Below are 23,867 nucleotides of genomic sequence, written 5' to 3'. Positions count from 1 at the left end.
TCTGGCAATAAAACATCGCTTGAAGAGTACTTAGGCTCTTGCTAAGTTAATGTCTTTCTAACCCCCCCCCCATTTAAGAGTTCTGCTGTCTCTTATTCTCAGCTATCACTCTGTGTTTCCTGCAAACCTCCCTTCTGACAACTGCCCAATAGCTTTTCTGAGGTTTCATTGTCTGGGGAGATACTGCAACTAGAAACCAGCCCCATGGGAGATGGGCAGCTCAAAATGTAGAATTCAAGACGAGCAATCAGGTATTTTTTGAGCTCACAGTGATAGTGAGCTCCCACCCAGTAGGAGCATGGGGGGTTTTGCATAATTTGAATAGTTTCTGCTGCACTCTGATAGGGACTAAATCAATGAATTCTGAGCAAACATCTTCCCTTTCAGAGGATGCTTAAGAGAACACAGAAGTTGACAGTACCAGTGCTTGGAGAGGACAGCCATTCTTAGAACTGTAATATTCCTAAAAATGTTGGATAATGATTTGAGGAATCCCAAATAATGATTTGGATTTTGTTGTATAAAACCTTCTTTCATCAGATGTATCTTCTACAGTGGTTAAAAGAAGCTAAGTTCTAGAGGAGATGGAGGGAAGAGTGTCTTTTTTTGCTAATTACTTCCATGGCATTGATACCATGGATGTTTCATCCAAATCTGTTCCCTTCCCTTGTACCCCACCTTCAACATGTGCGTGTACATAAAAATAAAGAGTAGATTTCTTGATAGGGTAGACCAAGTGGAAAGATGGCAATGTAAATCAAAAGCCTAGAAATTCTAATTCTTGCATCTTCTGCTGCTTTTGAAGCTCTACTCTGTCCTAATGTTGAAAATATTTTATTTTGAAGGTGGCCCTGAGCCCTACATTGAAATATTTGAGCAACCCAGGCAAAGGGGCATGCGTTTCAGATACAAATGTGAGGGAAGATCAGCAGGCAGCATTCCAGGAGAGCACAGTACTGAGAACAACAAGACCTTCCCTTCCATCCAGGTAAACACTGCTTTTATCCAGGAATTACCAGTGCCCGCATTACCGTGGTGCTCGTAGCTATGTGTTGGACTCTGCACTGTAAATACAATGCTTTTCATCTCACCTTCTGGGATTCTTTCCTTGGCATGCAAACGGAGCTGCAGCAGAGTGGGAAAAGAGTTACTTGCTCCTGGTCACGAAAAGATCTGGCTTCCAGGAGGAGGAGAAGGTGCAGAGGTGGTTTACAAAGTGCTGCTAGAGGGGCCGCAGTGAAGACTCCAGGGCTGGGAGCCATTCATTAGCAGCTTTCTCTGTGTGCACGTTTGCTCTGCTTTCTTAGCTGGGTGACGTGGGTTTGGTTTTAAGGTTTGGACTGCAGCACAAATTTTGGGAGAGAGTTGAAGGAATTTGCCTACAAAATGGGGAAAGGCTTTGAAAGGTTGCTGGGCACAACATGAAAGAAGGCGCTTTGTACAAGTGAACAATCACCCGTGATGGGGAGAATGGGCTCTGTGTGAAGGCAGAACTTAAAAATGAGCTCAGAAGGAGGAACTGTGTCCTCAGAGCATCTGCAGGGATGATGAGTGGGCCGGTTGCACCATGGATGGGTTGGGAAATCCAGAATGGAGAGGGATTCAGAGGAGCCCTGAGAGCTGTGACCAAAGCAGGGGCAAAGACAGAGACAGCAGAGCTGGAATGGAGCCACTTGGGCAGCAGCTTGCAAAGGTTGGACAAAGGAGACCCTAGACTGGTAGGGTAAGAGAAGATCATTTCTGATCCCCTTTCTGATGTTTAAGTTGCCAGTGTTTCCTTGATCTCTTTCAGTTTGGAGGAAGTCTGTCAGAGCTGAGATTGGAGGAGACAGCTCAAATTTAAATGGGAAGTTAAGAGCACTTGCCATCTTCCTGCCCAGGAACAGAGGCTGTGTATCTGTGTTTGCAGGGTGTGCCAGCATATAAAAGGCAATGGGCAGCCCAAAATGGAGTCTCTGGAATCACAGCAAGAAATTAACAGAGAAGATGTGAAATGTGAGAAATATGGGGTGTTTTATGCTGAGGCAAAAAAGCTCTTTAAGAGGGAGGGTTTGAGAAGGAGAGTGTTGGCAGTCATGTGTTGAGCAGCAGAGTGAGTCTCTATTGCACAAAAGCAGCTGTGGAAGCTGGTCCAGCCCTGGAGCCAGAATCAGTGAGGGAAGAAGCAAAGAAGGGTTCCCTCTGAGTATCACAGTGCCAGATTTGGTTAGGGAATGCAGGAAATGGAGTTGGTGCCAGACTCATTTTTTCAGCACTCTGCCAATTGAACAAGGAACTGTGTGGGCTGTTGGCAAGAGTAGAGGCTTGCACAGACTCTCAGCCCCAGTCTGTGTCAGGGCACAAGCTGAATGGGATGACTCAAGCCTTAATTCTTCCTTACTTGGACTGTGCTGCACATGAAGGCCAGGCAGAACCCAGAGGGGAGGTGGGACATGGGTATGTGAGCACGCAAGCCTGGCCAAGTTTGTTCTTTTGAAAGGTGACTATTGATGACAGAGCTGATTGTGCTGATAGCAGGTGATTTCTAGGTGAATTCCTGCCTCCCTGGAGCCCATGGGAGGCTTTAGTGCTGATTGGGTTCCAGGGGAGTCCCCTCTAGAGATGGAAACGTGAAGAGAGGGGCCAGGAAGAGATTAAATTTCATGGTGTGGTTATGAAGATGAACATCAAGGGGGAACTGGAGAACCAAAAGCAGCTAGATCAGGCTTCACATTCATGGGGCTGGGTGTAAAGTGAGGGAGAAATGATGTAATGGGTGAAGAAAGTGAAGGAGCAGTGGAAGTATTATTTTAAGGGTAAAAAGTTACAGTGGCTTGTGTGAAGACTGAATGGAGCCAAATTGGAGATTGATGCAAACAGATGATGACAGGTGAAAGAGCGCAGTTCAAGTTAAAGATTTGAAGTGTTGACTAAAAAGGATACATGGTGGATCTTTGGAGTCTCAGGAAGAGGAAAGGAGGGGAAGGAGAGGGACTGTTACTTACAGGGCAGGGGAAGTGGAGGAGGAAAGCTCACCTCTGCACAAACATGTGCCTGAGTAAGTCTTGTATTTGCTTTCAAGCTTTTATGTGTCAAACAATTTAGGCCGAACTATTTTTCCTCCTTTTTTTTTTTCCTTTTACACTCCCCCACACTTGGTGACTTCACTGGTAGCCATCACCTTGAGGTTGCTTTCATGCACCTGAGAAAGGAGCATTGAATTGGCTGATGACTGCTGTGAGAGCTGTGGTAGGAGCTTGAGGCTTTGGTACTGCCCAGCCTGAGTGTAAGATCAAGTACTCATCTGAGAATGAGTTGGGAAAAACCCAACAAATTCAGAGGGGATTGTGTCATGTTATCCTGTATCTGCTAAGATCCTCTTTCACTACTTCGTGTTCCATGCACAGGTAGTATCCTCATCACTGAGGCTTTATGAATTTTTTTCCTAAAATCTTTGAAGGTTGACTTGTTCTTCAGGCAGCATTTCTGTATGGTCCCCTGTTTAGCTCTGGTGTTTCTTCCACAGAGCATTTCAGGATAAAATTGATTTTCTGTAACAGGTGGGGGCCGATACCTAAAACCTTAAAAATATCCCACATTTTTTTTGTAGATTCTGAACTATTTTGGAAAAATCAAAATAAGAACCACCTTGGTAACGAAGAATGAGCCCTACAAGCCACACCCCCATGATCTGGTTGGAAAAGACTGCAGAGATGGCTACTACGAAGCTGAGTTCGGGCCAGAACGGCGAGTCCTGTCGTGAGTAATGGTGTTGCTTGGGATTTTGAGTAATTGTGCAAGGGATTTGCTAATCTTGTGTTTTAAAACTCATATTAATGATTAAAAGAGCAATTACAATGCTGTCTTTGCTGTAGTTTACTAATCCATCCTGGGGAACTTCCCCTGGAAGTATTTCCTTCTCTTTTTGATATTACACATGTGCTTTTTCTTTCCTGTCACCATTTTCTTTCCTTCAGCCATTCTCCCAATGTCTGTCTTCCTTTCTCCCACTTACTCTTTTTAGCCTTGTTCATTAATACATCTTACACTTGAGCATGACTCTTTCCTACATGTAAAAATGATGAGTAATAGAAAGGGTAACAGCATTAGAATTTGTACTTCGTGGTGATGAGGGGAGTTCACACCTTCCATGGAAATTGTATTTGGGCTTTCTGGAGAAAGTTTGTAGTGACTGAGTATCATGTAACCTAGAAGATAGTGATTGTGACACATCTGGAAATGTTAGTAGCTGTCACTGTTGTTGCTTGTTGTTTGGGTTGAGGTTTTTTGACTGAAGATACAGATTCTGCTCAGGCCCAGCTCTGAAGAGTAAGTGTGCCAGGGAATGATCTGCTTGTGGATGCAGAGAGGAAAACTCAGGATGTGTACAAGACATTTCTCAGTGCTGTTAAAAATATCTCAAATACAGTTGTATTTGATGGTGCTTCCTCTAAGTTTATTTTGTTGCATAAGACTTGGTAAAAGCAGAATAAGCTGCAGCAAACATGGAATGGTTATTGCTGGAGAAGAGAATTTAGAACTGGCAAGCTGTTTGTGGTTCACAGTTTGCAATGTAGGAAATATGGAAGTAGGCTATTGCTTTGGGGTAAGCATAACTGAGCTGGGAAGAAAATCAGGTGAATATTTCAGTGCATAAGTAGCTCTTACACACAGCTCTCAGGCCAATGGGATTCTGTTGGTGAAATTACTCCATGTTTACGTGGGTTTAGTCAGTAGGACACTATTAAAGGAGAGAGCTGAAGACACATCTGTTTTGAAGGTGGTGATTTATTTCACTGATGGTGAAATAAACAGTGGAGATGTTTCTTCAGCATCCAGCCCAGACTGAAGGATCAGGGATGGGATTGGCATCCAGCCCAGGCTCAAGGATCAGGGATGGGATCAGCATCCAGCCCTGGCTGAAGGGATCAGGGATGGGATCAGCATCCAGCCCTGGCTGAAGGGATCAGGGATGGGATCGGCATCCAGCCCAGGCTCAGGGGATCAGGGATGGGATCGGCATCCAGCCCAGGCTCAGGGGATCAGGGATGGGATCGGCATCCAGCCCAGGCTCAGGGGATCAGGGATGGGATCGGCATCCAGCCCAGGCTGAAGGGATCAGGGATGGGATCGGCATCCAGCCCAGGCTCAAGGATCAGGGATGGGATCGGCATCCAGCCCAGGCTGAAGGGATCAGGGATGGGATCAGCATCCAGCCCAGGCTGAAGGGATCAGGGATGGGATTGGCATCCAGCCCAGGCTCAGGGGATCAGGGATGGGATCAGCATCCAGCCTAGGCTCAAGGATCAGGAATGGGATCAGCATCCAGCCCAGGCTGAAGGGATCAGGGATGGGATCAGCATCCAGCCCAGGCTCAGGGGATCAGGGATGGGATCAGCATCCAGCCCAGGCTCAGGGGATCAGGGATGTGCTGCAGCGTGTTCCAGTGGCACAGAGCACTCTGACTTGCAAACATCCTAAACTCCAACAGGACCTTGCACCTTCCTCTGACCATCCATTCACCAGCTTCCCCTTGGTCTTCTCAGATCAAGCTTCCTCAGGCAAGGTCAAAGGAAGTCTGCTGCTCTGGCCCATCCCACTTCCTCCCTCAGCTCTGTGCCTGCTGATCCAAAGCAGAAAACCTGATTGCTTAATGCCTTTTCTGGCCCTGTGTTCCCATCACTGAGTGCAGGCAGACGCTGAGGATTGCTTCTCCTCTTGGCATTTGGTTGCACAAGGTTCAGTGTGGAGGCCCAGGCGAGCCTGTTAGAGAGGCCATTGCAGGATGTCACACCAAGAGGCACTGGGATGCCCTGCAAATATTTATTTGCAGATTGTGATTTCATCTCCATTATATGTTTGCATCAAATCCTGTCCTTTGGCATAGTGCCATTCCTCTGTTTCTCTTCAAGCACTGGTGCTTGTTTGCTCCATCCCTGAATTCTTCTCAATATTTTTAGGATATGAGCTTCTCAATTACCTGCAGAATAGTAAGTGGGCTGCTTTCATGTTATTGATAATGTGAAACTGTGAGCTTTGTGTTTGACATTGGAGGTCCTGATGGGAGGAGGCTCGACACATTCCCTTTGAAATGTTTCCAGCATCGGTACACTCATTTTTTTTAACAAATCATTGGTTGCTTTAAGATGAAAGAACAGTATGATCCATAATTGGATCTGGATGTTTAAAGTCATTTTCCTTTTTGTGGCTGGTGACTCAACCTTCACATTCTTCTCTTCGTGTCAGTGTTGGAGAAAAGCCTCATCCGGTATTAGTGAGCAGGAGATGTCCTCTGTCAGTAGTGTTTCTGGCTCTTTGCTCTTGCTGAGCATCCCAAATTGAGCAAAAAATCCTTTTTTTTTCCTCAGTAGAAGTGGAATTATTAATCACAGGTTTTGGGCTGCTCTGAGTAATTACTCTGCTTTCTGCTGTTCAAAGTTCCCCATGTTTTAAAGTTCCCAAGCATTTTGTTCTGCCTGTGGTATAATGATCTTTGTACTGTTGCCCTAACTTGATCAGAGCCCTCCCTGGCCGAGACATCAAGGCAAGGCTATGAAAGTCAGAGCTTGTGGGCTGCCTGTGTACTCAGATTTTTTACTTCCTAGTTTCTTCTCTCTGCAAGGATGATATCATAGTTTTTTTAGCTGTTTTTAATTTTTTTTCTCTCTCTCTTCCTACTTCTCCCTCTCTCTTCTCGTTATCTCACTTGCTTCCTGTCAGCGCCCATCGATGTGAAACCCCAGAGCCCTGCTGGGGCTCTCAGCAGTTCCTTCTCTGCCCCAGCTCTGCCTAGGCATGGCTAAACACACACTTTCACTGTGACAGCACAGCCTTTGAAAACTGACTATTGATGATTGATAATCTGACAATTGATAATAAATTGATAATCTGACAATTTTGGGCTGCTGAAAAGCCCTCTGTCCCCGAGAGTTGGGAGGTAATGAGGAGCTGCCCCTGTTTGTGGACTTTGAGGTGTCCTTCAAACAATCTGTGGAACACATTGGGTGTTCTGAGAGGGTGGGAAATGATATGTGCTGTGATCCAGCCCTAAAGAAAGTCCTTCCTGCAGGAGCAGGTGGCAATGGGATTGCTCATCGAGGTACAGTCCCAGTGTGAGTGTCAGTAGCCACGACAGGAAGGCAAAGTGCTTCAGTGAATGCTGAGATGCTGCTGTGTTTGATTTCCCCCTAGGTCATGGCATGTTCAGTTTGCAGAGGAAGCCTGTGCCTTCCTCTGGTGAGCAGAGGCTCTGGAAGTGGAGCCTGATGGCAGAGGGCTTGGGACCCTCTGAGCACAGACAGGGGAGTTTAGGGAGATTAAACTTAACATCCTGCTAGGATAGACTGGTTCAGAAGTGTACAAGCACTCTTGGCAGGAACAAGGACTATCTTTAGGTGCAGTAAGATGCTCTTTTGCTAAAGCAAAGAAGGTTTGTGGAGTTTCAGAGGAAGGGAGATGGCTGGGACTTCTCCAGAAAGATGCCTGGCACAACCCATCTTCAGAGCTTATTATAACATCATGAAACACAGATTATTTCTCTTTTTTTCTTTTTTTTTTTTATAACTTCCTGCTTTACATCCACTCAGCTTTGATGATGTCATGGTTTTTCCATGTGGGAAAGAGTCAGCCTGCCTGGGACTCCCCCCACCTCCTGCATCAGGCTGACCTGCACTTTTATGCAAATCAGGAGCTGAGCTCTTCAGAACTTTTCCATAACTATGCGAGATTTAAAAACTTGTTTTGACCTGTTTAAAAAAACCCCTTTATAATAGTGTTTGAGATTTACATTCCCTGATAAAACCAGGAGAGCAAATCCTTTAACTAATGCAAATTACCAGGTTTATTGATTACAAAAATGATTGTCATTATAAATCACCCAAACTGAATATCTTACTTTTTAATCACTGTAGGTTTACTGCAGAGTAATAAATTTTAATATAGAAATATATATTTTTAAGCATGTAAATGATTTAGAGTTTTATTTTAGGATTTTTTTTCCTTCTGTGTCTGCCCTTACTTTAGGAAAAGCAGCATTTTTGCTCTTCAGGTCTTGTACACCCTTCTCAAAAGAAGCTTTTTAAAAATTTCTTACACAGGATGTTATCACACTAATTAACATGAATATTTTGAAGATGTTATTAGTTGCTGAAATCTGGCCACATATGCTTCAGTTTTCAGAACCTGGGCATTCAGTGTGTGAAGAAGAAAGACCTGAAGGAATCCATTTCTTTACGAATCTCAAAGAAAATTAACCCTTTCAATGGTGAGTGGAAATCAGCTGGTTCTCTTGGCAGGGTGATGGGGTTTTGTTTGTCCTGTCCTGCCTTAGCTTTTGGGTTGGAACTTTATTTTTCTTCTCCAAAAAATCTCTTTCTGAGAAGCAGTCTTCCCCTTCTGTTGCCCTCCCAGTCTGTCTTCCCAGTCATCACGTGATGAATCTATTTGGATAGTTGCCCTTTTTCTTTTTATATTGAGTTTTTGTAATTCCCAGCAGCAGTGTGAGTTGCTGCTTGGACAGAAGGAGTGGGATAGCAGCAGAAACCTTTCTTGGAAACTTCTACAAGTGTCCTGGGAGTTGGATTTCCCCAGTTTTGGCAGTGATGAGAGTTAAAGACTGAATTAGCATTACTCTGCAACAACTTAAGCCAGTACAAATCTCACTTTCCACTTTCTCATCTCTTCTCTTGCTGTGTCTCTTGTGGCCAGGCCAGGGGGCTGAGAGCCCCCTGGGAACTGCCCCTCACTTGATTTCACAGCATGGCAGCTCAGAAACCCAGAGCAGGATTGCAGTGTCAGGGCTGGGCAGGGCTTGGAGCAGCCCCGTCTGGTGGGAGGTGTCCCTGCCCATGGCAGGGCTTGGAACAAGATGATCTTTCAAGTCCCTTCCACCCCAAACCATCCTGTGATGCTGTGGTTGGGCTCCTCAAGGTCAGAGGCAGGCCCTGCTGCTGCAGAACCACACCTGTGAGGGGTTGCCCACAGGGTTTTGTTTGATGTGACTGATCTGTGGGCTGCTCTCAGGAGGAGTCATCCTGCTCTTCCCTCCATCCCTGCTCACACACTCCCACCACTTTCCTCACACCACCACACACAGGGGCTGCGTGGCCCCACAGACAGTTGCTCCAGTGGAAAACCAACTTGAAAGCAAAAAATAAAAAAAGGAGAGTGGTTTCCCTCCAGATCAACTTGTTAAACCAACTCCCCTCACAGCAGTTTTACTGCCAAGTTCTCTGCACAGAGGGGGTGAGGAGTACACTGCAAAATTTTTTGGCCAATTGCAGTGGGACCAACACATGCAGAATGCAGGCACAACTGGGGGGAATGACATTATAAGCATAAATACCCCCAAATTATTAGCTAAGCAGTGTCAATGTAGTCATGTATTTCCCTCAGTGTATTTCCTTAGGCAGGAGCTTGGAGATTCTCCAGCCGCTTCAGTGGCTTTGCTAATACCCACAGAATTCTTGCTATATTCAGGTAAGATCCTTAATGGAGAGTTGAGAGCTGGATTTCTGGTGACTTTAAAAATACATGTCCCTGAATTGGGACAAAAAGAAGGATGCTGAATTTATCATAGAAAAAGAAATGTCTTAGATATTTTTCTTAATTTTAGAGCAGCTGTTTGGAATCAGGCTGATGGCCCTGATGACCCATCTGAACAAATACCCTAATTAAGATAATATATGCACACAGTATTTTGACAAGAGTTTAGTTCATCAGCACAATTTAAACACTTTAGGGGTTTGAATTATGTTGCCTTGACTCAGCCAGTTCTACCTTGATTTCAAACAATAAAAGGGGAACTTTTCTTTAGAAGGAAGTAGATTTTTACAGTTGTTGACACTTAACTCCACATCCACTAATAAATTTTGGGCGATTACAGAAAGTGGAGCTTGGTGGCATCCGGGCAGATCCTGGGCTGCTTCCCACCAGTCCAGCAGTGGAGGAGGCCACTTTGCTGCCCTGGCAGCAGGGGAGAGCCTGCCTGGGTGACACACAGGGGAGAGCCTGCTCTGGGCAGGGGCTGTGCTGAGAAGGGGCCGCTGGCAATCCCCAGCTGCGTCACTGCCCTTTGGCGCATGTTAACGTGTCAGCACAAAGCAGAGCCACTTGAGAACGGCCTCCAGGGCAGTCCCACGCTGAGCAGAGCCTAGAAAGGCCTGGGACCAAGGTCTAATAAAACAGAATTAGTGACAGGAGTGTTTTTATGTGTTTATTTGGTTGATCAGAACAGGGTTTTGCTGTTCTGATCAGTGCAAATGTTCGCTGCTTGACAAGGTTGAGAGTTTTATGTATGGATTTAGTTTGTTTTTTAAGGTCAGAGGAGTGTTGGTGCATTTTCCAGGATTGTGCAGGCTGTGCTGAATCCATCCTGCATTGTGCTTTACCCTCTGTGTCTTTAGAGAAGCATCTGACTTCCCTGTTTAGAGACATTCTGGAGCAGGTCGCAAGTTGGTGTTACTCATTTCTTGTATGACATCATCAAAGGAACTTCATGGAAAATGAACCTTCAGGGTGCTTGTGGGCTGGTAGGCTTTTCTTTTTTCTTTCCCCACTTTCTTCTGGGACAAGCATTCCCTGTCCTGAGCCTCCTTTTGGGGAAGAGAGGTTGAGTATTGACCCTAAACAATTGATGCCTACCTTGGAATCCCTAGCTGATGGGAACTTGTTTGCAGATCACTGCTGTGTATCGGAGTCATTCTGCCAGTGCACCTGTGTAGGGCTGCCTCCCTGTGAGCTCCCAGTGTTGGCTGGCAGCATTTGTGCCTTGTGAAGTTCAGCACAGGCTGTAGGAGCTGTGTGCATTCACTGGGATGGATGACTTGCAATCAGGTTGCTCCTCTTGTGTTAGCCTTGTTTGAGAGAGAGGGAATTGCTGTTTCCACACCGTGGTTGTGATCCGTGGTGTTCCCAAAGCACCTGCCATGTATTTTAGTCCTCTAACAATCTCAAGAATTCTAGAAATCCCTTTTGTCTCTCATCTCTGAGCACTCCAGGGAAATGGGGCACAGTGTCAGCCTAGCATGCAACTGGGACTCCTTGGCATGATGATGGTGATGATGATGATACAAATAGCACAGCATCGAAGGAGCAGAGTTACTCCTCCAGTGGAGCTGGTCCATGTCTGCTTTCTATGGTGTTTGTTTTCTTTTGGGAGCTGTTGAGTTGTGCCATATCCTTGTCTTCCCATGCACTGTCTGATGTACAGCCAACTCAAATTAAAAGAAGAGCCAGTTTTCAGTTAAGAGCTTTTGTGAGTGGGTGTGACTTGACATAGAGACAACAATTGAGTTAATAACAACTGGAGTTAATTGTCAATGAGGAAAAGCCCTAAATGTTTTCTTTAAATTATGGAAAAACTGTACTCAGTGCAGTGTTACAAAGGACTGACCTTTTTCTAGCCAAATGCATGGCAGCACAAAAACCCCGGACTTGTCTCGGAGTGAGAATCCCCAAATTCCAGGCGGGTTTTATCAGCGGGGATAACCTGACTTTCCCTGGAGCTTGCCACAGGCTCAATCTTCCTGCTCCTTTGCAGCTGCTTGTGCTGAGGAGCGTGCAGTTCATTTTCAGGCTCTCCCGTGCAGCCCACACTTCAGCACGTCTGCTGTGCCTCCGCAGTGTTTCCTTTGCGTTTCCCTTTCCGCCGCCGGCGGCTGACCCTGCGCTCGTCACCGCTGTGCCGTGACGCCCTCGCTCTGCCCACGCCGGCCCCTCTCCGCGGCTTCCTCCGCCTCTGCTTCCATGAGAAACCCCCTCTCCTCTGGTGCTGCTCTCCTGTGGCCTCCCCACGATCCCCCTCTCCCCCCGTGCCAGCTCCATAGGGAGTTTTGTGGAGTTTCATGGATTCCGTGAGCGGCTCTTGGCAATGGGGATGGGTTGAACGTGTCTGCTGTAACGATCTCCTTGGTCATCACAAGAAGCTTTGAGCTGCTTTTCTTGTGTTAAAACAAATGTGCAGCCCCCCAGTTACATCCTGAAGTGTAAAATCTTAGTAGTGACAGTCATCAGCTTTTGAAGGGGCACAGAGCAAAGCCACTCGAGGGAAGCTGCGTGTCCTGATGGTGGCACGGCCCTGGCTTAGCTTTGGGAAGCCCTTTGTTCCTCTGCTCTCATGCAAATGCTCCTTTCTGCTCATTCCAAAATGCATGTGTTAATAATAAAGGACAGCCCCCTTTCAAACTGTTTAAAAAGGAAAATTACCAGGTAGCAAGACAAAAATGCTGACTTGTTTATATTTTAATGATAGAAACAGAAACTGCTAAAGAAAGGTATCAGGAATGTACAGAGGCTGGTGGATGCACTCATTTAAATCTGTTCCAACTTTACCTTTTTCACATTGAACTTAAAACAGGAAAAGAAGCCAGAGAAACATTGTCTAGTCAAAACAAGTGCTGAGTTTTGGAAGTTTTAATTTGTATTTCCAGTTCTTCCCTTGGCCGGGCCGTTCACCTCCCCTGCATTTCTTTCTTCTGTAAACCAGGGAAATGTGTCCACAGAAGTTTGGGCATTTACTGGCTGTAGAATGGCATCTGAATTTTAGTTGTTTGCACTCACCAACTCACTGACATTTTGCTTTTTGAAAAATGGGTGTTGCTGATGCACATTCTGTTTCAAGGTACAGGTAAAAGTTTCTCTTTTTTTCTGCAGAATTGATTGAAAATTACCTTTTTGTGGATCTCAGTGGAATAAAACAGGTGTGGGTGTATCAGGAGAAGAAACACAGTGCTGCCACAGTCCTTCCCTCCCCTTGTTCCCAGCTTCACCAGGACTCTTCATCAGGGACTGTAGTGATAGGACAAGGAGTAATGGGTTCAAACAGAAAGAGTGGAATTCAGATGAGATATACAAAGGAAATCCTTTAATGGTGCTGAGGCCCTGGCACAGGTTGCCCAGAGAAGCTGTGGATGCCCCATCCCTGGAAGTGTCCAAGGCCAGGCTGGATGGAGCTTGGAGCAGCCTGGGGCAGTGGAAGGTGTCCCTGCCCATGGCAGGGAGTGGATCTGGATGAGCTTTAGGGTCCTTTCCAGCCCAGACCATTCTATTATCCGAGCCCTTGGGAAGTGTTAGTAAAAGGCTACACCAGCACAGCTGTGTCTGCAGCAGGGACGCAGGCTGGGGGGATGAGTGGGTCTGAAATGGACCTCCTGGGCACCGAGAGGGACCTGTGGCTTGCAGCCCATTTCCCTGCCTGGCTGAGCCTGCTGTAAATCGGCAGCAGCTCTGGAAGAAGCTCTGCTTCCACCGATTCCCTTGCGCCAGGGCTGCCTGTCGTGGGAACCAGCTGGCTGCAAACAAGCCTTTTCCTCTTCCCTTCTGGCAAGATAGTTCTGAGGCAGACCAGTTCCTTGATCTGATTCACCACATGAGAGCTGAGCCAGCCTGAGCAGTGCTGGAAAGGTTGGGCAGAGCCACCTTTGGCAGCAAAACCTCTGGCATGGACCGAGTTAGGCTGCCCAGTCGGTATCAGGGCCAAGGGGGGTATCTTTGTACTCCAGGAGCAAAACCCTGCAGGCAAACCACTTCTGTGTCATCCCTTAAATGAAACTGAGCTCCCAGCATATCCCTAAATTAAAAACCCTCATCTGCGTAAGAGAGAAACAACTCATGATGATTATTAATGGTGTGTGTTCCCCACACATGTGGGGAGTGATGTGTGATGATTATTAATGAGGTGTGATCTCTGGGGTGTTTTAACTTGTGGAAGGTCATTCTCTTTGACATCTCATGTGGCTCCTGTGGCCCCACAGCCCCTCAGTGATGGGGGAAGGTCACAGGATGTCCCTTTGCAGCAGGGTGAGCTGTGCTCTCCACAGAGCCCCCTCTCTGACTGTGTCACACCACATTGCCCTGGAAGTTTCCATGCACGTTGAGATGCCTCCAGCTCTGCCCACTCCAGAAGGGTGACATCATTAGCTGGGTGATGGGCTCTGTGTGAGGTATGTGCTGTTTGATAGGTGTTATCAGTCAGAAAACCAAACCCTTGATCATTTCTCTTCAGTGTTCAGAATAAACTTCCACTTTCCCTGATGCATCACCTTATTGAGTGAACATCAGAGCCCTTAACCCCCCATTAAATTAATCATATAAATGGCATTTTATTGGCCTTGCTGGGTGTTGAAAGCTATTGAAATACTAAAAAACTATAAAACTATAATTAGAAATTAATAAACAGCATGCCTGACGTTACCAGCATCTTTAATTTTGTGTCTGAACTTGGACTTGCACGTTGGTATGTTGAACCCAGAAAGTCTCCAGTTTTGTGTTACAGAAGCAAATCCAGCAGGTTCTCAGTGAAATTCAGTGGAATCCCAGCAGGGCATCTCTGGATTTTAGAGACAAAAGCTTGGAGATGGGGACAGCCCAAACCTGATGCCTGGGAGCTGCCTGGATCAGCCAGCTCAGGTTGGAAGAAGTTCACAGTTCAGCTCACGTGGGGTGTTTTGCCTACACTGGGACTGTATTGGTCCCTTCACCACCTTAGCAGAGAATGGATTAGGGAGTTATTTCCAAGATAATTATTTAGTAAAGCTGAGGAACCAGCATTTTGTTCAGAAGAGCTGTAAATAGATCTATAATGAAATTATTTACTGGTTATTTTAGTGCCTTTTCCAGATGAACAGCAAATCCTCCCTGGGTTTGGCCGTAACTCCAGGTACTCCTTTTGGAACCCTCTTGCCAGAATCTTGGTGAGCAGGGTTGCATTTCTTTTATCATGGTGCTGCTGGTATTTTTATGGGCATTTTTGACATTATAGTCCATATTTACCTTAGAATTTTAGTTAGTTTAAAAATATTATTTTAATTTCTTTGAGTTACTTCCGAAAGCTCCTTGTGAAGCATACGAATAGTCCTTCATGTGTTCCTGTGTGCAGAGATAACTGCAGTTAAAGCATTTCTGCCAGGTTAAGGCTATTTTTTGTAATTAGACTGGGTCATCACAGGAATATACCCAGGCTTTTGGTTGGGCTCCAGCTCTTTCAGCTGGATCCAGATGAAGACACTAAGGTGTGGTACCACACAGCGAGCAGCAGTCAGAAGAGGAAGTTGAACCCTTGCCAAAACCAGAGAACTTCTTCCCTTTTTGTTTTTTTTGGTTCATGTTTTGTGTTGGAGCCTTTTTCCCCCACACCTGTGCCCCCAAGGTGCCACGTGGGGTGACGTTTTTCCTTCCCACCTGCGAGGCCCCCGGTTTCAGTCCTGCTTGCGCGGAGCTCGCAGGGCTTGGTGGGGTGGCTGCTCCTCCTCTCCAGTACGTAGCGTTCCCAGAATCTTCGACAGCGTTTCCTAACTTTAATGACTTCAGGTTTGTCAGGTTTAACCCCTCTGTTGTCCTTCTGCACAGGAGGTGGTGGAATAAGATGGGGTGACATGCCCGTCCTCCACCCGGCCGCGCTCCGGGCGTTACTCAGGGTGTTTGTCTGCCTCGGCTTTGTTTGCTTTTAATATTCCCAAGGTGTAAGCCAGCATCCATTCCAAGGCAGTGGCTGCTCTCAAATGGACTTCAGAGGGAGCAGGATTGGGTGTTTGTTAAAAATAACAGCATTTTGTTTTGTTTGGATGGTTGTCTTGTTTTGAAAGTGGTAAAAGCTGTGTGCTTCTTCATATGCACATGGAATCTGGTGTCTCTCTCTTTTTTGGAAGCGTGTCATCACAAGATGGAGTTGCAGCTGTCTTGTTCTCCTTTTCTTGCACTGTTATGTTCTTCTTGTAGGGTTAAAAATAGCCCAAGAGGAATCACTCTTGACTGAACTCTTCCTCTTTCAAAAGCCAGATTTTTAAAGATTCTATTAAATGGTTTATGAAAACATGCAAAGCAGGAGCAGTGGTTTTGCTGCAATAGAATGAGCTGTACTCAGTGATTCTGTCCCTTGCCATTCCTGGCACACCACTCCTGTGTCAGGTGTTGGACAGATTTATTGGGAATTTGCGCAAGTTTGTAGCGGAGGAAATGACATCATTTGAGCATTAGCATTGCTAATTTTCTCCATATCTAGAGTATTTTTGCTTTTACAGAGTACTCTTGTGCTTCAGTCTGCTGTTACATGTTTCTGAGGAAGAGTCACATTTCCCAGTGGAAGGCCCGGAGCGGGGCTGAGGCTCCTTTAGCGTGAGAGAGGGCCTTGGTTGCACAACCACACAGTCCTCACTTTGCATCAGGGTCAGAAGCCAGATCCAGATTTCGTGCTCAGCTTCCATCCACAGGCAGCTTACTCAGGCAAAGGTACTGAATCTGTGTGCTTAGTTTGATTGTGAACAGGTTTGAGGTTTGAGCACCCCTTGGCTCTCTGCAGGGATCCACATGGTCGCCCAGTGGCTAACAGGAATGTGAGCCCTGATGTCAGGGCATGGATTAGAGCTGCTCTCCTGATAGCCCTTCTGCAAGGTGCCCTCTGAAAGTGCACTTTTCCTTCTGTGTTCCCTGAATCAGGCTGTACCCAGAGGCAGCTGGGCTGTGAGTCAGCCAATCCGGGTCAGGCTGAGGAGCTGTTTCCAGACCCATCTCCTAAAGATCCTCTTTCAGGGTAGCAGGTGAGCTAATGAAGGGCATTAAAGCATACAACTGTGTGTGTCTGGTGACACAGTCAGCACCAACCTGCCCAGTGCTGGGCTCCCCTGGGCCTCAGCACTTGTGGAGCTCACACAGTTGGTTCTTAGTTTTGTACTCACTGCTGTATTTGCCTTGAGATATTGCAGATCACAGGCTTGGAAAGGGGAAAGGTGACTTGATTTCCCTTTGCACTAGAGACCAGGAGAAACTGATATTCAGAGCACCAGAAGGACTCAGAATGCCCACTGGAAAGTATTCTGAGCTCATCACACTTAGAACTTCACGCTTACCAGAAGGTAAAAGGAAGAAGCCACTCAAGTGGGCATTGTGGAATCCCACTCGTGGCAGGGTGGGGACCTGAGCCAGTGATAAATGCTAAAGGTCAGAGCAGGCAATCTAATCAGTACACCGTGGTCCCCAGGCTGCTTATCACAGCCATGTTTAATCTTCTGTTCTTGCAAGAGCCCTTTGAAAGGGAGGGGAGGAGAGTGGAGAGCTGGTGATCTGGTGGCTTGGCACATGTTGGCTTTGGGTAACTGTGAGGAGTGTGAAACAGCTGAACTGCTGCTGGGAGGGGTTTGGGGAAACAGAAACACTTGCAATTATTTTAATTATCAGTACTTCTACTTAAGTGAAATTAAGCCAGTTTCTCATTTTTACTAGCATTGAATGCCAACATAATGGTTTAGTGTCACACCTTAAAGGAAAGTGTCAAATTCAGAGGAGGCTGCTCTTCCCAGAATTGTCCATTAAGCTGGGAATACATGAAATGTTCAGTAATGATACCCCAGGCCCTGTGTCTTGTAATTAAAATAAGGAGTGAACAAAATTGAAATGCTGAGTTTGGGTTATGCAAACTGGGAGGAATAAGCAAGGAAATGGATCCTTTCCAGCAAGGCTTTCCTTCTTGTGTCACAAATCTGTATCCCAATGGCTCCACTGATCCCTGCTCTGAAAGGTACAGCTGTGACACTGGAGGTGATGGGGTGGGGAGGTGTTTTCTGTTGTTTCAGCTTCATTCTTGCCCCAGGAGTTGCCTTCTGACTCTTCTTCCATCTCAGTCTCCAGAGGAAATTAATGATACTGTGTAGCCAAAGAAAATGTTTAGTAGGACCCTAGGATCCCTTTGTACCAAAATATTTCTCTTGGGCAACAGCATTAATTTTGTAAATTTTATCATGCACAAAGAAGAATAAAAAATTGCTTTTAAGCTATAGCTACATGAAACTGTTGTGGCAGGCAAGGTGAGGAACCCAGGCACAAGGAGCAGCTGGAGAGCTTGGACAGCTGAGCCTTGTTGGGTGTGGGGAAGGCTTTTTTAAAGGCTTCAGTATCGTTTGTGTGAGCAAGGGATTAATTCATGCAGCCCCTGTCCAGCTGGGCAGCCCCATCTCCTTTACTGGTGAGGGCTCATGCCCAGTTTGGTGAGGAATTGGTGCTGGTTCTGTGCCTGACCCTGGCTGCTGTGTGTCCTGCAGTGCCCGAGGAGCAGCTGCACAACATCGACGAGTACGACCTCAACGTGGTCCGGCTCTGCTTCCAGGCCTTCCTTCCTGATGAGCACGGGAACTACAGCATAGCCCTGCCTCCTCTCATCTCCAACCCCATCTATGACAACAGTGAGTACCAGCCCAGCCACATGGCTCTCTGCTTTCCCCTTTTGTTTTCTCTTCAGCTTGGGATGGGGAATGCCAGCTGCCTGAGCTCTGTGCCAGCTCTGGGTGGCTTCTGTGGCTTGGGACTGCCAGGAGCATGGGTGTGCCATGGCAAGGCACAGTGAGCATACATACAGACATGATCCCAGGGTGAAATGTTGGCCTGTCAGAGTGAGGATTGTCCATGGCATTCCTGAGTTCACACCCAGGTGTTTTTCCAGCCCTTGTTCACACACAGCAGTGTGATTGCAAGGAAGGGTTCATGCCTGATGTGCCAAGTGATTCAAGTGATAGTAGTGAGATGAGTGGCTGCCTCAAGGCTGATCTGCTTTCCAAGAGTCCTCTGGACCCTATTTGTGCCCTTGAGGAGTCTTGCCTTTGCTTGTGAGGGCTCTGGATGGGACTTGTAAGAGAGATTCATGCCAGTGGGAAACTGTCTGAAGGCCTTTTGTGTCCTGGTGGGTGGCTGTTTCATGTACAGATGGGCAATGGAAGAGTCCTTGGTCACCCAGGAGGGTGCAGAAGTATGTGACACTCCCTCTTGGCACTGTTTTCCACATTCCACAAAATTGGACATCTCTAGGGCATCAGCAGCTGAGGATTTTAGCCCCCAGTGTGTGCTGGACTCCTCTCTGGGAGCAGAGTAGCAAAAGTGCTCTTAATCCTGAAAAACTTTCCTGCAGTGTTTTTAATTTCTGCACCATGAGTATTTCCGTGCTAAATATTTGACATCCTCATTTTAGCAAAAAGTACTGAATAAAATGAATCTGCATTTCCTGAAGTTGTTAGGATTGTGTCGATGTGGGCACAAACCATTGTGAATATGCTGAGTATGAGCTCAGATGGCTCTGATATAATTAGAGTCTCCTCCAGAACGATCTAGAAGCTGGAGCTGCGAGCGTTGTGTCACTGAGAACCCTTGCACTGAAATAATCAGGGCTGAGATAAAAAACTGATGCACTAGATTTGCAGCTCTGCCTCAGATGCCATTTAGAAATGTGCCAAATCATGCTTACTGCTGGTGGGTTGATGTCAGAGCCTGCAGAGCTGCTCTGGGGGAAGCAGGGGCGGTGCTGGGTGTCTGTGGGCAGCTCTGCAGGCACCCAGAGCCCTCCCTGTAGCAGCTCTGTAAATAAACCCAACCACACATTGTAAAGAGCAGCCCTGCTCGGTTTCACATCCCAGTTGCTTTCAGAAGTGTCAGCCTGCTTAGAGCTGCTCTGTCCTACAGCCAGGCTGCGCCCTCAGGGGACAGGGACTGCAGGCTGGGCACCCCTGGCCTCTGAGCCTCCACAGATCTGCTGGGATTAGGAGCAAAGAGATACCCTGAAAGCCAGCTTGGACACTTCAAATCCAGTATTTTCTTCACTTTCTCGTCCTTCATAGCTAGCCCAGCTCTTTCCAGAGAAGTGTGACTGTACCAGGACGGGCAGGCCCTGGCACAGGCTGCCCAGAGAAGCTGTGCCTGCCCCATCCCTGGAAGTGTCCAAGGCCAGGCTGGATGAGGCTCTGAGCAACCTGGGATAGTGGAAGTTGTCCCTGCCCGTGGCAGGGGAGTTGGGAATGGATGATTTTCAAGGTCCCTTCTAACCCATACCACTCCTTGATTCTCTGCTGTTGAGTGCCATTCGAGCACACAGAAGTGAAACATGGTAAAATTAGGCTTTTCCTCACAATTCTTAATTTACCCTTCCTGTGAAAAGCTCACTGTGATGCTGTCAATCACATGGCCCTGTGCTGTTTCTGGGTTTGTTTGGTTTCCCCTCCCTTGAAGGGTTCTGATTCATTCAGCAAATGAAGTGGTGTGTGCCATGTAGTACATGGGGCTGAGCTCCCACTGACAGCAGTGACAGCAGGAACTGCAGATGGTAACTGCCTAACTGGGGACTGCTGAGAGGTTACCAGGAACTCTGCTCTAGGAGTAGTCTAGCTGTACTTGGATAGGAATTGATTCAAACTGAGAGTCTAAAGCAGATTTGTTTGGTTTGGCTTGTTTTTATTTTTGAGGTTGATACCATGAGCTTTGATTTTTGTGTTTCCTCTCTGAGTCTGGCATGGGGAACCTGTGGTGGTGGAGCCTCATGGAGGATCAGTTTCATGGTGCCCAAGCAGCACCAGCTGGACCATTCCAGACCTTTTAAATGTGTTTGGAGCTGCTGCTCCAGAATGGAGCCAGACAGCACCAGGCAGAGCGTGGCTCCATCCCACTGGAGTCGCCCATAGCCGTGAGATTGTTTGGAATGCAGTGTGCAGCCTTCAGTGGGGGCTAATTCATGCTGGGAGGCAGCTCTCCGTCCTCAGCTATCCTGAGGGCTGTTCTGGTACAGCCACAGTCTGGAGCTGGAAGTTTGAGTGGTTTGGGGTGAAACCTGCTGCCCTCAGTGAAGGTGTGAAATTATGGAGCTGCTCCTGGACACCTGCAGAGGGGAACAGAGGAGAGGCTGGATGGCCAAGCAGCTCTGAGAATAGAACTGCAGCCAGATCCTCAGAGAGGGGAATTCTACTCACTTGCTAGCGCAGCTCTTTCCAGAGGAGTGTGACTGTACCAGGTAATCTGTCACCCACAGAACCACTTTGAATTCTGCAGCTTGAAGGGCAGTGGGGCTGAGCACAAGCACCTCAGTGGGGGAAGTATTTGAGACTGCTCTACAATAGTTAGGGAGTGGGTGGCACAGCATTGCTGGTGTCTTGTGTTTGGAGATAAGCTGTAGGATCACACAATATCAGACCCTCCTGCTGAATTTCCTGTATGGAGGAAATTGCTTTGTGTGGATTTTAGGGTGTCACATATGCCTGAAGTCCCAGCACCTCCTATCCAACAGTGACAAAGCCACACTAATTCTGGGTCATTCAATCTGCCTGTTTCCTTCCAGGAGCTCCCAACACTGCAGAATTGAGAATTTGTCGTGTGAACAAGAACTGTGGAAGCGTCAAAGGAGGAGATGAAATATTTCTGCTTTGTGACAAAGTTCAGAAAGGTAACCTGGACTATGTTTTCTCTCTTTCTTTTTCCCAAATGGACACATTTCATGACCATTTTCCTGCTGGGGGGCTGAAACCCTCCAGCACACACCCTGACCAGAGTGGTTTGGCTTTGGAGCTGGGTGGAACAGCTTCCAGGTTCGTGGGATCTCAGCTCCTCACTTTGCTCCCCCTTTTTTCTGCTGCAAGTTCTCAGTTTTGCAGCTTGACAAGCATCTTCTGTTTCTCCTGGTCTAGATGACATAGAAGTCAGGTTTGTCCTGGACAACTGGGAGGCCAAGGGCTCCTTCTCCCAGGCCGACGTTCACCGCCAGGTCGCCATCGTGTTCCGGACGCCGCCGTTCCTCAGGGACATCTCCGAGCCCGTCACCGTGAAGATGCAGCTGCGGAGGCCCTCGGACCAGGAAGTCAGTGAGCCCATGGATTTCAGATACCTGCCAGATGAAAAGGGTATGCTTCCAACCATGAGATGAGCTTCTGAACAGCCGTGGTCAATGCAGGACTCCTGGTAGTGGCTTAATTAATAGGAAATCCAGAGCGCCGCTTTGGCAAAGTAGGGTTTGGGGTTTTGAAAGTTACAGCAGTCAGTTTTCCCTCTTTCAGTGAAAGTACCAGAATTACTGCTGGGTAACCCTGGCATGGTTTGTTAGGGCTGCCATGTCTGCAATGTTTTCCTTTCAGTAATTCCTACTGCAACTTGGTGCCACTGGGGAGTTCCTTTAGGCCTTCCTTAAAGAGAAGTGCAACACTTTCCCTTTCCACTCCTCTCTCTCTAGATCCATATGGCAACAAAGCAAAAAGGCAGAGATCAACGTTGGCTTGGCAGAAGCTCATACAGGACTGTGGTAAGGAAAATATTTGTCTTTTTCTTCTTGTTTGAGTGAACTTACATTTAGATGGAGCTGTTCCCTGTAAATGCTGCACACTGATGTTGTGTTCCATCACAGGATCCAACACGATGGAGAGGCCCAAGGTAGCCTCATTCCCTGTGGTCACTCCTGAGGGGAAGGCGATTAAGAAAGGTGGGTTTTTGCCTGCAGTCTGACAATGCTTTAAACAGACAGTGCCCTCTCTTTGCTTGAAATTCTAATCTCTTGAAGGTTTCTTTCTGTAAGACAGTGATGCTTCTGACTGTACAAACTTAAATCTATCAGTTCTTTGTGTCACCCTCAGTATGGGCCATAGAGGGGTGAGGTAAGCTGTGACCGTGTTCACAGGGGTCTGAGGATGAGGGAAGAGATGAGGATCTGACTCCGTGTCTCAGAAGGCTTCATTTATTATTTTATGATATATATTCTATTAAAACTATACTAAAAGAATAGAAGAAAGGATTTCATCAGAAGGCCAGCTAAGAATAGAAAAAGAAGGAATGATAACAAAGGCTTGTAGCTTGGACTCTCTGTCCGAGCCAGCTGGACTGTGATTGGCCATTAATTAGAAACAACCACACGAGACCAATCACAGATGCACCTGTTGCATTCCACAGCAGCAGATAACCATTGTTTATATTTTGTTCTTGAGGCCTCTCAGCTTCTCAGGAGGAAAAATCCTAAGGGAAGGATTTTTCAGAAAAGATGTCTGTGACAGTAAGCAGCTCTCTTGCTGCTGCCCACAACTCCAGGGTCCATCCTGGACAGCAGTGAAGCAAATAGACAGTGGAAACACCCGTGCAATCTTGCTGTCTTTCCTTTGCCTTTTACCACTTGTAATTTGAAAAGAAAAGCCCCTAAAAAGTGGCATTCTCTCCGCAGAACCCAACGCGTTTCCCTCCACGCTGATGATGGCCCCGGGGCTGGGAGCGCTGTCCAACCCGAGCCAGCTGTACCCGAGCTGCTCGCAGCCGCCGGCGGGGCCGAGCAAGCAGGACGTGCTGAACACCCCGTTCTGGGCGCTGGGCTCCCTCCAGCACAGCGGCAGCTTCAACACCGAGCCCCAGGGCAGCGCCTCCCTGCCGGCCTTCCCCGACAGCGGCGCCGTGGCCTGGCCCGACGAGAAGGATTCGAGCTTCTTCCGGACCTTCGGCAGCACCAACGGGCTGGGGGCCGCGGTGCTGCCGGGCCCCGAGCTGCAGCAGAGCCTCCCCGGCTCGGGCGGGCTGGCCATGGACACGGAGGACATGAGCTGCGGCAGCCTGAGCTTGGAGCGCTTCAGCGCCGTGCTGGGCGCGGGCAGCCAGCGGCAGCAGCCCCAGCTCCAGCTGCCCCCGGCCGCCCGGCGCCGCTTTCCCGCGGCGCAGCCCGGCCTGGCCGAGCCCGCCTACGGCTTCATGGACGCGGAGGGGCTGGGCGAGCCCCGGCTGAGCCAGCAGGGCGGCCTGGCCGACGGGCACTTCTACGACACCGACGGTGTCCACACCGAGGAGTTCTACCAGTCCTTCCCCTTCGATAACATCTTGCAGAGCTATCACCCGTGAGCCTGCGTAAAGCTCCCCGGGTGCTGCTGAATGGAGAGGAGTCATTTACCCTTCTGGAGTCCCTGCTTTCTCTTTCAGAATGTTGCTGTGCAAGTTTCAGGTTATAACTTAAAGGTTATTTATTGCAGCCCACAGTGGTGCCGCTAAAGAGGGAGGTGGGAGTAGGGTTTGGGGTTTCTGTACCTTAAAGTATCTTGTAGATGTATTTTTGGAAGTGGGAACTGTTAACACTTAAAGCTTCCTTACCTTTGGGGACTGTAAAAGCTGGCATCTTCAGAAGGGTTAAA

General features: G+C 47.6%; 1 protein-coding gene across 1 annotated transcript in view; it reads left to right on the top strand.

Annotated features, from left to right (window-relative positions):
- REL (REL proto-oncogene, NF-kB subunit) overlaps positions 1 to 23,718 on the top strand; it is a 27,853-nt gene extending 4,135 nt beyond the window's left edge. Inside the window, exons 2-10 of the mRNA XM_030946175.1 lie at positions 846 to 988; positions 3,590 to 3,738; positions 8,151 to 8,242; positions 18,009 to 18,149; positions 21,059 to 21,163; positions 21,405 to 21,617; positions 21,944 to 22,012; positions 22,115 to 22,189; positions 22,919 to 23,718. Of these exons, the coding sequence (XP_030802035.1) occupies positions 846 to 988; positions 3,590 to 3,738; positions 8,151 to 8,242; positions 18,009 to 18,149; positions 21,059 to 21,163; positions 21,405 to 21,617; positions 21,944 to 22,012; positions 22,115 to 22,189; positions 22,919 to 23,580 (1,649 nt within the window). The 3' untranslated portion in view covers positions 23,581 to 23,718. The remainder of the gene's footprint in view (positions 1 to 845; positions 989 to 3,589; positions 3,739 to 8,150; positions 8,243 to 18,008; positions 18,150 to 21,058; positions 21,164 to 21,404; positions 21,618 to 21,943; positions 22,013 to 22,114; positions 22,190 to 22,918) is intronic.
- The last annotated feature ends 149 nt before the right edge of the window (positions 23,719 to 23,867 follow it).

The sequence above is a fragment of the Camarhynchus parvulus genome, chromosome 3 (genome assembly GCF_901933205.1).
Source record: "Camarhynchus parvulus chromosome 3, STF_HiC, whole genome shotgun sequence".
Taxonomy (NCBI): Eukaryota; Metazoa; Chordata; class Aves; order Passeriformes; family Thraupidae; genus Camarhynchus; species Camarhynchus parvulus.
The sequence above is the reverse complement of the archived record's forward strand: the minus strand, read 5'-3'. Positions and strand labels throughout refer to the sequence as shown.